This window comes from Diceros bicornis, chromosome 33, assembly GCF_020826845.1.
Source record: "Diceros bicornis minor isolate mBicDic1 chromosome 33, mDicBic1.mat.cur, whole genome shotgun sequence".
NCBI lineage: Eukaryota > Metazoa > Chordata > Mammalia > Perissodactyla > Rhinocerotidae > Diceros > Diceros bicornis.
In genome coordinates, this window is record NC_080772.1 from 4889964 (window position 1) to 4901963 (window position 12000).

Below are 12000 nucleotides of genomic sequence, written 5' to 3' on the forward strand. Positions count from 1 at the left end.
TGGTTAAACGAATGAGTTGCTTTTTTGAAAATATCTTCACACTTCATTTTGCTAATAAACCTCACCAGATGTGCTTGACTTCCTTTTTCTGGAGGAGCGAGCAGAGCAGTAATCTATGGAAAGCCTTGGAGAAGTGAAAATCTAGTCTGTGATCATTTATTATGAAAGCTTTGGGTCACATTCCAGATTTCAAAAGAATTCAGAAATTTTTTCATACACAGCTATTAGATTTTTTTTGGTTTTGTTTTGTTTTTTTCTTTTTTCTCCCTCCTCTTGGACTTGATCTCCTTCAAGGTCAACAAATTAAGATTACTACTGGTGGCAGGAATTTTACCATCCAAAACCCAAGTCCCTTGGTCAAAGTGATCTAGAGAAGGCAGAGACCATTGGACTTGCAAAATCCAGGAGATACTATCGACTGCTTACGCCATGTCCACTCTACGGATGGAAGGTTCACAATACTTTACTAGTTCTCGTTCTAATACAGTATATTTTTGCCCACCTCTCCCAATTACATGCCTCCAGTAACATGACAACCACGTAATAAAAAGGAAGTGAAGGAACTTTTTCTTCCTTAAAATCTATTTTGTCTTAATGCATTTCTTTCACAAAAGTTAGGTGCATTGTGTGTCTACTGAGTGCCAGCTGCTCTGTTAGGATCTAGGCATACAGTGATGAGCTAGTTGACCAACTGTCAGCTCGAATCTTTCTTTTCATGGAGAGAGAGAGCAGGATGATCACAGACTGCAGTTAGGTCTGTGAAGGAAACAAGCAAGGTACTGAGGAAGAGAAGACCTCAGAAGACCTTTTAATAGTTGGGGGGAAAAGGCTCTCTGAGGCAGTGATCTTTATTGTGGGGCCTACATGGTGAGAGTAAAACAGCTGTGAGTTGAGTTAAGGGAAAAATTTTCAGGCAGAGGGAACAGGTAGAAGTAAGCCAGAAGCATGAAAGGGCTTTGCTTTCTCCAGAAACATAAAGGAGAGAGAGAGGAGATAAAAAGATTATCCTAACTGCTTTATAGAAAATGGATTCATGTTTTCATGTTTACCTTATGTAAAGCCTTTATTTTATGGCATAATAAATATTTGTATTTAATATTTGCCCTGTACTTTAAACAGTCTTGAACTACATTTTTCATATTTGATGTCAGGAGTAAGATGGGTGACTGGTTTTGGAGGCGAGCACAGATATAGTGGAGATAATCACAAAGAAACAAACAGAGGTACCAAATGAAAGATATTGTGCATCTGTGGGCATTGATCACTAAGTAAGAAGTGTCAGATCTCTGTTTGGAAAAGAGATGAAAGTAGGAGACATATTCAAACATTTTTCTCTAATCTGAGTTCCCTGCAGTTCTAGTTGAATATTGGGTGCTTTTGTGGCCAATAAGTGGAACGACCATGGAATTTACTGTCTAAAATGTGATAATAAGTAATTATTTATTAGCTAACAAATTGGTTTCAAGATAGTGGTCAACCTGTTCTATTCTATTGGTCAAAATAGTTCTATTCAAGTTATTTTTAAAAGACTATTATCCCTAAAACATAAACATATATCTTGACATGTAAAAGAAAAGTTGAGAGATGTTTATATTGATTATCTAAGCATTAATAAACAAGGTAATTATTTTTGGTACATAATTTTTAGTAAAGTATCACAGCTTGTTGAGATGCAGTTATGAATGGTGTATTCGTCAGAGTTAATTCAAGGACGCTTTAGCTACATATGTTTCTTTTTTTTTTTTTTGAGGAAGATCAGCCGTGTGCTAACATCTGCCAATCCTCTTTTTTTGCTGAGGAAAACTGGCCCTGGTCTAACATCTGTGCCCATCTTCCTTCACTTTATATGGGACACCACCACAACATGGCTTACCAAGCGGTGTGTCGGTGCGCACCTAGGATCTGAACCAGTGAACTCCGGGCCACCGCAGCAGAGCGCACGCACTTAACTGCTTGTGCCACTGGGCTGGCCCCTACATATGTTTTTTAATTTAGGAAAATAGGAAAATATTGATTTTACCACAACCCTGTGTTATACCAATAGTAAATATTCATATTATCATCACAATAACAAACAACATATTCAATGCTTAAGTTTTTAACTGAATTTATGATAGCATTCACAATAATAGAAATATTTCAATTTTGAAATAATGAAATTGTAAAGCTTTATTTTGATTCCATAAATTGAATGAAAAAACAGTTATTAAAGGTAAGTGATTTTCTAAGTGAAACATTGATAGACAAATATCATTTAATTGTGAAGTTCTTCTACTAATGGAGATAAACCAATATCAATAGTTTCACTTTGATACATGAACAAAAAAACTTCAAGTCCAAAATGAGCAGATTTGATGTAGAAAGGAAGTCATTTGACCTAAATAAAAATTTATGCTTAAAGAATGATTTTTTTTTATTGATGTTTTAATGGTTTTTAACATTGTGAAATTTTGGGTTGTGCATTTTTGTTTGTCCATCACCATATATATGACTCCCTTCACCCCTTGTGCCCAACCCCCACCCCCACTGCCCCTGGTAACCACAGTACAGTTTCCTCTGTTAAAGAATGATTTTAAACTATAGTTATCTAAATATATCATAACAATTTCTTTGGGCACTTTTAAAAAAGTAACTAATAATATTTTAAGTATCTACTAATTTGTGCCTTTTGTTTTTATATGATCAGTGTTACACTGGTTCCCATGGTGGATGGGTAAACATCAAAAAACGTTTTGTGCCATTTTACACTCATCATCAACTTTTTGAGATATTAGAATTCACTAGTTAATTTTTCATTATATACTCACATTCATTTTTAACTTGTAGTTGAAGAGTCTAATGCAAAATTTAAAAAATACTGAACTATAAAATAGTTTTTTATTTTAATCATACAATAAACAAGACCTCTATCACTGGAGTATTCAGATTACTGTCTAAAAAACCCTGTAGAACTTGCACTTACCCTCTGTTTTCTGTGCATCTTTCCTTTACATACCATCCATAATTTCTCCTGTTTCCCACTTGGCCCTCTGAGAGACTCCGTCGTTTCCTTCTTCTCGGAAGGCCAGGGCACAGGTGGCAGCAGCAGGTTGGTGCTCACGGGCTTACGGCCACGGCGGTGTCGACTACTTCTCCCCTCACCACAAAGCACCTGAAGAAACAAGCTGTCTCTAGCACTCCTTGCTCAAGTGCACTTAATGTTATCAGCAAGGCCCTTGCATGTTCCATTTGTGCTGACCAGGAGAATATTCCAGTATGATTTAAATGCTGACCACCAAGAACAAAGCCTGGTCCCTGGGGATGCTCATTTATGAAGGTGCAATGTCCACTCGTGCTCCAATGAGCTGAGCCTGTCCATTTTTGAACGAATCTTAGCCTTTGTTTTCCTGTCTTAGGCAGCCATAGCGACTGCCTCCTATGTAGCCGTATTTGCAAGTTGAGGGGGTCGTTCAGGTCCCAGAGTGGTGAGTATATGGGTACTGGACTACCAGCTTGGATAGCTTGCTAGTACTCTCTGGCTCTGCTTATGCCCGATTCCAGGGTAACCAACTATATCTTGCAATGTTTTTCAACAGGCCTGTCCCACTTATGACTGAGTAGGATAACAAAATCCAAATATGATGTGCAGCTCTGGCCACATGTGAACTTCTGTATCTACCAGGCCTCTTGGTATGCCAATGGATATCTGTAAAATGGCATATAGATTTGCTGTAGATGGCACAGCCTTACTCCAGAACCCAAGGAGATCTATATTGTGATTTTCCTACTAGGGCTTAACATAAATTCCATATAGCTTCTCTATCCAGAACAGACAGCTCTAATGTTTTAGGGTCTGGCAGATTGTAATTCATACAGTTAAGTCACTGCCTATTTCATCTACTAACACTGATGGGCCTCTGTAGCCAGCCAGTTTTCAAACAATCCTTCTCCAAGATCTTACCTTTGTGTGTGTATTGAGGACTACTCCTGGCACAAACTCTCTTATATTGAATTCCAGGGAGCAGTGTCTGAGACAGAGAAATAGAGTTGTGCAAAGATGAGTGCTCTCAAGAGATACAGCTGTAAAGAAAGAGGAAGGCAGGTTGGGGAAGAGGAATGAGCTGACCCACAGGGTGACTGTAACTGAGGGCTAGTCACACCTAAGAGGAACTTGTGTTGCCCTACAGAGTTATCCCATCAGCAGCAATAGGGCAGCACTGTAATCCCACATCAGCCAGTATTTCAATATAGCAAGACTATGGAATGGAAGACAGTGTGCAGATGAGCTTGGTTTTCTCTGTGTGTGTGGAGAGGGCTGCATCACACACTGAGGGGTAGAGTTGGATGGAGGCATTAAGAAGCATGGTAAAGAATATTGTTATGTAAAGAGTTTTGAAATTAATGAATAAATTAATGAATAAACACATCTCTTTAAAGAGTCTAAGCACCCAAGGTCAAAAATTCTACATCTTGGGGCCCGCCCAGTGACGCAAGCGATTAAGTGTGCACGCTCCGCTGTGGCAGCCAGGGGTTTGCCACTTCGGATCCCAGCACGCACCGATGCACTGCTTGGCAAGCCGTGCTGTGGCAGTGTCCCATATAGAGTGGAGGACGATGGGCATGGATGTTAGCCCAGGACCAGTCTTCCTCAGCAAAAAAAAAAAAAAAAAAAATGAGGAGGATTGGCAGATGTTAGCACAGGGCTGATCTCCTCACACAAAAAAAATTCTACCTCTTCTCACCAGTTCTACACTATCCTTCCAGTACTGACTGCCCTCTTTGCTCTGACTTTAGGGGTATTACACATGAAAAGCTTTATGAAAAAAAGAGGAGAAAACAAAAGAAGGTCATAGGAGCAGATGCAGAGGGAGGATATGTTTTCCAGACATGATATAACCTAGAACTAGGAGTCTATACAATTTACCAATAACAGCATTGGAAAGTCATTATAGACATTTATCGGGACATGTTTTCTCAAAATGTTATATATTTTATGAATTATGTTTAAGATTAAATAAAATTTTAATTTTACGACTGAATATAAAGATTTTTTTTTATAGAAGGCTGCAGAAAGGGCCATCATTAAAATGTGAAGTAGGTAATATTTGTCTTCTGAAAGTTCTCACCTTCCCAGAAGCATCACCATTACTACTGTGTTCAGGGACACATCAAAATTTGCCATATTCTACTGTTCTGTTGGATAAAATCCACTAAACTAATTTGAACTAATAGGAAAAAAACCCTGCAACTTACAAAGCAATTTCATGAGCATTATTATCTCATCCATTTTCACAGAACCCTTTAAAGTAGGATAGTCAGGTATTATTGCTTCTAATTTACAATAGAATGTACTCAGGCTCCAATAAATTAAGAATCTTGCCCAAAGTCGTGTGGCTTATAAGTAGTATACAAAGTTTGGGTTACATTTCAAGATTTATGGCTCTAAGATCAGCATCTGTTTTTATTTCAGTACATTGCCAAAAAAACTGCATTTCCTTTCCTCGGAGGTATGCATTATAACAGGAAAAAGTAGCTTAATTTGCTGGTAATGGAATTTAGTTCACTCTGTGCAGAAGAGGGCACCAAAAGCAGGTCATCACGAAAGAGGGGTTTCTGGCCTTTATAATCCCCGAATCTCATTCCATGTAGGCAACTACTGACCATACCACTATATGTGAACTCTACCAGGATACAAAAATGGAGACACAAAATTCACATATTTTTTTCTAAGTTTTAGTGTGGCATCATGCAAGCTCACTTTTCAAAAAAAATTCTGCATGTATTTTATAGAGAACTTATTCCTACACTTGGTTTGCTTTCTACCCTGATTGGAAAGCTCTTGAGGCAAAGAATATCTGCTCCTCTCATTCTTCTCTAGCAGCTTTTTCCTAAGAACATCGAAGTCTGTTAAACAAACCACAAAAAAGCCCACTCTCCACGCACGGCTTACACAACACTATCCCGTCTGGGTCCACTTCAGAGCCAACTACAAGGAACCTACAATTGTACTCGCCCATAGCAATATAAACAACACATTATAAAAAACAACGTCGTCCATGCATCTTTTTGAGCATTAATATTCTTAACATAGTTGCCATAATGTTTACCAGAATCTTAAGAACAACATATCGGCATAAGAAATAGGATTGCCAAAGAGTACTTGAATCAAGCCATTTTTCAGACCTGTATCATTTTTACTAACAGCATTTTCAGAATCAGATTCCTCCAGATTGGCCTTGACAAATTTCTTTGAGTGTTACCAATTCACACAGTTTACCAAGACTGTTCTAACTGTTCCCAGTCTACTACGTTATCTCTTATGTGACAAATCTTTTGGTTAATCACTAGATTTGTTAACTATTTTGTTCATCTTTGGAGTGTCCTAATCACAGCTAAGGACTCATGCTCCATATTCCAAAAAGTCTCCAAATTTCCTTCACGTGTCTCTAACATGCATTCTTGTAGCCAGAGTAACTCTGCTACTCTTTATTTAAAATAATGAGCTTTTAAAGTCTGTTTTACCTTTTGAAAGGTCATCTGGTTGAAATGGCAAATTCCCATTTTACACGATTATGATTACATATGAAATATCTTTTGAATTTATAATTATAATGTGAGAATTTGAAAACCTTTAGTTTTACAACTACACCATGCTAGAAATAAAGTTTCTTGTCCAAAATGACATAGTAGGTTAATGTCACCGCCTGAGCTACAGAAGCTGGTAAATTTTGGCAAACATTTTCCCTCCAGCCTTTTACAAGCTTCTTAACATAGTTATTTCATCTAATTTAATATCCTTATGTTCCCCCTTACCATTATATTATTTGCATTTTTCCATGTAATTACATGATTCTCATGAGCATTATTTTAATGCAAAATGATCAGAATTTCCATCTTTCAATATTTGTTAATAATAAGGTGTTTAACGTTATCCTTTATTTTTCATATATTGTATTTCCTTATAGTTAATTTTTAGAAATGGAATTTCTGGATCAAATAATATGAACTTTTTTAGGGCTTAAAATATATATTAAAATTATTGTCCTAAAGAATTTCACACTGTCATCAGCAATTTTATGCAAATAGTTGTTTCAATATAACCTTGCTAACTTTATTATAATCTTTAGTGATCTTTACTAATTTAATGTTTGGAAAAAGCTAAGTCATTTTAATATTATTGCATTCTTTATTTTTAGTGATATTGAACATGTTTTCATATGTATTAAAATAATTGTTTTTCTACTTTTTTAAATGATTTCTCTCTGTAATATTGTCTTTTTATTTATTAGGTTTTTTAGTATTTTTGTTTCATTTTGCCATATTTCCTGCTTTGTGCCACTAAGTTTGTTACTTTTTTAAATTTTAGTTAACATATATTATTTGTGCATAATGAGTACATGATTCCTTGTTATTCCTATGTCTAGAACTCCCTCTTTTCAAAAGTTGCTAAATATTTACTTATATAGTATCTTGTAATTTTCATGTAATTTGGATTATTTGAATTATTTCACTTTTTAAAACTTAAGGGATTTCATTTAGAGGAAGTTGTGAGATAAAGGATTTAATTGTTGTATTTTTTCCAGAAAGTGAATTGTCTCAGATTATTTTATTGTTAAAGGATGCCATGTAATAATAGATTTAAAAAAAATTTTAAATGATTTGTAATGATTGGATATTGCTTCTCTATAAATTGCATACTTTAATATAGTAAGAATGAAAGAAAAGGCATTTATTTATACAGAGATTAACATCTTGAGGATTGTGACAGTGTCTTTTTTATCTAAACATCCAGCAAAATGTTTAATATACATCAATTGAAATCAACATCTTTACAAGGCAAGGATAAACTTAAAGAAAGAGAGGCTTTATTAAGGGTTTGCAAATCGGGGAGGTATGCCTCAACTCATAAATTGGTGGATGAGCTGTGAGCAGCCCTCCCGCCCCATCTTGGGGTGGCTGGGCTCATGAAGGCAAAAACTGCAGAACATGCAAGGCTGCGTCCAATTTCTGATGGGTTGACTTTTCCAGTTACAGTTCATCTTGTGCCTGGGGCTTTCCAAATGTCCTAACACAGGAAAAACTTCAGTACTGGTTCCGACCATGGGGCACCAGTCCAGGTTTTGTAATTTTATGTTTCTGGCTGCAGTTCAGCCTTGAAGTGGTCGTGGTGTCCATCACATCAACTCTGGCCTCATTCTTATCTCTTTCTTTTATCATATATAGTAGCCATTTCATAAATGTTTGGTGAATAGATAAAAAGTGAGCGACATTCTGTACAATTTCATTATGCCTCATTGTTATATATTATTGATAATTTTCTCATCCTTATTATTAAGGAGTTTATAATTTTGCTGTTTTATTATACCTTTTAAAGTGTGAAATTTTTAAATAATATTTATTTTGAATGGATTCTGGAGATATATTGTTTCCAGAATGATTTTTTAAAGTTTTCTTTTTATTACAGTAAAACATATATAATAGAAAATTTCTCATTTAAGCCATTTTAAGTGTACAATTCTGTGGCAATAATTAATTCACATTATCTGTTTCCAAAACTTTCACCACCTTAAACAGAAACTCTAATTATTAAGCAATAACTCCCATTTTCCTTTCCCCACAGAATAGATAAAAGACCATGATCCAATTAAATGCTGTCTACAAGAAGTTAACTTTAGATCTAAACACATAAACAGGTTGAAAGAAACATTGTGTAAAGAGATGTTCCATACAAATAGTAACCGAAAGAGGGCTGGGTGGCTAAACTAATATAAGAAAAAATAAATTTTAAATTGTTGTTACAAGAGACAAAGAAGAACATTATATATTGATAAAAGTGTTAATTTAGCAAGAAGACGTAACAATTATAAAGTTATATGCAGCAAACATCAAAGCCTCAAAATATATTAAGCAAACGTTGACAGAATTGGAGTGTTATGACTTTGTTAAACTAACATTTGTTAAATGGAGCACAGGGTGCTGGATGGTGAGCTTCTGTTCAACAACAGACCACAGGAGACATTGAAATACAGAAGTTTATTATTCATAAGTCCTGGAGGAAGGACATGCATGCTTGAGGACCACATGGGCAGGTCAAGGCAGAGTGCAAACAGGGAGAGAGACAAGACCTGGGACACTTGCCTTTGTTGGGGTCCATGAGTGGAGGCTTTGAGGTTCCTGGGCTAGGGCCGGATTGGTCAATTCAAACCAAAAGAATGGGATTTTGGTAAGCCCCACGAGGGTTTCATCTAAGGGGTACACAAGGCATACTGGGTGTGAGGAGACAGTGGAGACTGTTGATCACAAGGGCTGTTGAGGAAGTCACATATCAGGGACTTATATTTGCTTGTGACTCTGCAATTGCCATGTAGGGCATGCACTTCTGTGAGGGGTTAGTGTCAGTTTAAGGTCCCTACAGGCTGCTTGACCAAACAAAACGGATGATGATGTATCAATACCAGGGAGTAGCTTAGCTAAACTCTCAACATGGAGGGAGAAATAGACAATTCTACAATAATAGTTCAATACCCTACTTTCAATAATGGAATGAAAAACCAAACAGAAGACCAATAAGGAAATAGAGAACCTGAACAAAACTATAAGCAATCGTATCTAACAGACATACACAGAACACTCTACCCAATAAGAACAGAGTATACATTTTTCTCAAGTGCATATAGAACATTGTCCAAAACAGACCGTATGTTAGGACACAAACTAAGTAGTAATAAATTTTAAAAGATTGAAATCATACAAAGTGTTATTAAATACTTTAATAAAAGGGTAATAAGAAATGCAATTCATGTATAAAATCATTCTTTTTTTCACATGGCTTTATGTTTAAATGAATTATTGAATCACGTTAACACCACCTAACAAAGTACAATAAACACACAATACACTCCACTATAATAATACATCTCTTAATGGAAACTTCTCAGAAATGTACACTAGGATTATTGACAAAAACTACAGGGTCTCATTTCATTTCTAAAACTTCTTTGGCCCATTTAGTCATGAGAGAAACATTGGACAAATTCCAGTCAGGGGCATTGTACAGATACCTTTCCAGTACTGCTCTATTGTCAAGGGCAGTCTGACAAGGAGCTGAGAAATTGTCACAGCCAAGTGGAGCGTAGGAAGACACCATGAATAAATGTAATGTGGTATCCTGGATGGAATTTTCTACCAGAAAAAGACATTATGTTAAAACTAAGGAAATTCAAGTAAATGATGGACTCTAGTTAATAATATTAACAAATAATATTGGTTTATTAACTGTGAAAATGTACCATATTCAAGTTAGATATAATAATAGAGCAAACTAGGTTTGGGGTACATGGGAATTCTCTGTACTATCTTCTCAATTTTTCTAGAAATTTAAAAAAAATAAACTCTTCTCACCCACAAAAAAACTCTTAGGACTTGTCAGTGGGGTTCCATGTCACTCTATATTCAAGCAATAAGTGGATGGTTACGTTTTAATTAGCGTTTTACTTCTCACGTAGATTACGTACTATCTATACTTACTTCTGCAATATTAGAAGATGGCTTTTAATCAAATAATCATATAGACTGAGATATTATAGATTAATGGCACCAGTTTTATAAAGTGCTTATTCTAGTCCAATCTCATGAGAGCACTATGTAAGTTTTTGTTGGAATTGTTTATTCAGACTGATCAACAAAGCTACAGATTATTAGGTTGAGCTTCAAGAGCAAGTTTTACAGAATAATCTACAGAGTTATCAATTTAAAATCACCTCATCACTTCTTATGTTAAAAAGAGAGAAATGAATAATAAGTGTTTTTACTTATTCACTGGCATAGACATATGCTTTAAGAGCTGATTCTTATCTCATGACGATATAAGACAGGATACTCAAATTGATTTATATATGTATATGTTTTGAAATAATTATTTCATGAGTACAAAAGCTATTTCTGAATATTAAAGGATATATTGAATACTAATTTATAGGCTTTGATAAATATATTTTAATTTACTTTTTAATACTGGGATATAGTACTAACTTAACATGATTAACTTTTACCGCTTCAAAGAGGACTATTTCTTGATTTGAATGAAGATGTTAATTGCATTGACTTGCATTTGCTTCTTTTTTTCCCTTTAGGCTGTACTTTGGAGGTATAAGTTTTCTCAGCTGAAAGGTTCTTCAGATGACGGCAAGAGCAAAATCAAATTTTTGTTTCAGAATCCAGATACTAAACAGATTGAAGCAAAGGTAAACCCAAGAAATTCATATACGACCCACCTATAACTACATTAATACCAATTAAAAAGAAAGGGAAAAAAATTTAGGGGAACCAAAAGAGCAAAAATACATTCTCTGTTTAGCTTGGAATAATCCTCATGGCCAAAAGAATAAAGTCACTTTAAGATTTTAATGGCAAATTTTCACTGAATGGTATAAATTACACACAACTAATTGCATTTCTCAGTTTTAATTCCTCATGAGCTGCACTTGTATCACACTGCAATAGTATTCTGGGAACCAAAACAGTTGTTTTCTTGGTGGTTTCGCATTCTAAATAATAATTTAAAATAATTTTTAAAAATTCTGACTATTTTATCGTTATTTATTCTCCCTTTGAATATGAATACAAATTCCTAAAAAAAAATTTTTTTAAATCAATTCCTGTTTTCCCCATTTGTTAAGCAAAATGAATAAATGAATGACTTTTTGCTTTGCCCATGCAAATGTTCAGTATTCGGAAATATATTAACTATGCTGTATTTAACTCATCAGAAAGATTCACTACTTTTATTTTTATGAATACGTATCTTTGTAAATATTCAAAATCTGAATTATTTCTATTGCCCTACTGTGAAATTCACAATAACAATGTTTGGGTTAAAATGAATCATAAATATATTATCCCAGTGTGGAGGAAAAGATAAATAACAAATACCGAAGTGCAAAATTAATTCAATGGAAATGAAAACTCAAATATGATTTTTCAACTGTGGAATAAAATTGCCATAATTTTGCTACATTCCTG

The 12000-nt window shown here is 35.0% G+C and overlaps 1 protein-coding gene across 1 annotated transcript in view; it reads left to right on the top strand.

Annotated features, from left to right (window-relative positions):
* The window catches only part of SNTG1 (syntrophin gamma 1), a 388392-nt gene that overhangs the window by 334999 nt on the left and 41393 nt on the right, over window positions 1-12000 (top strand). The window contains exon 17 of the mRNA XM_058528686.1: window positions 11112-11222. Coding sequence (XP_058384669.1) covers window positions 11112-11222 — 111 coding nt within the window. The remainder of the gene's footprint in view (window positions 1-11111; window positions 11223-12000) is intronic.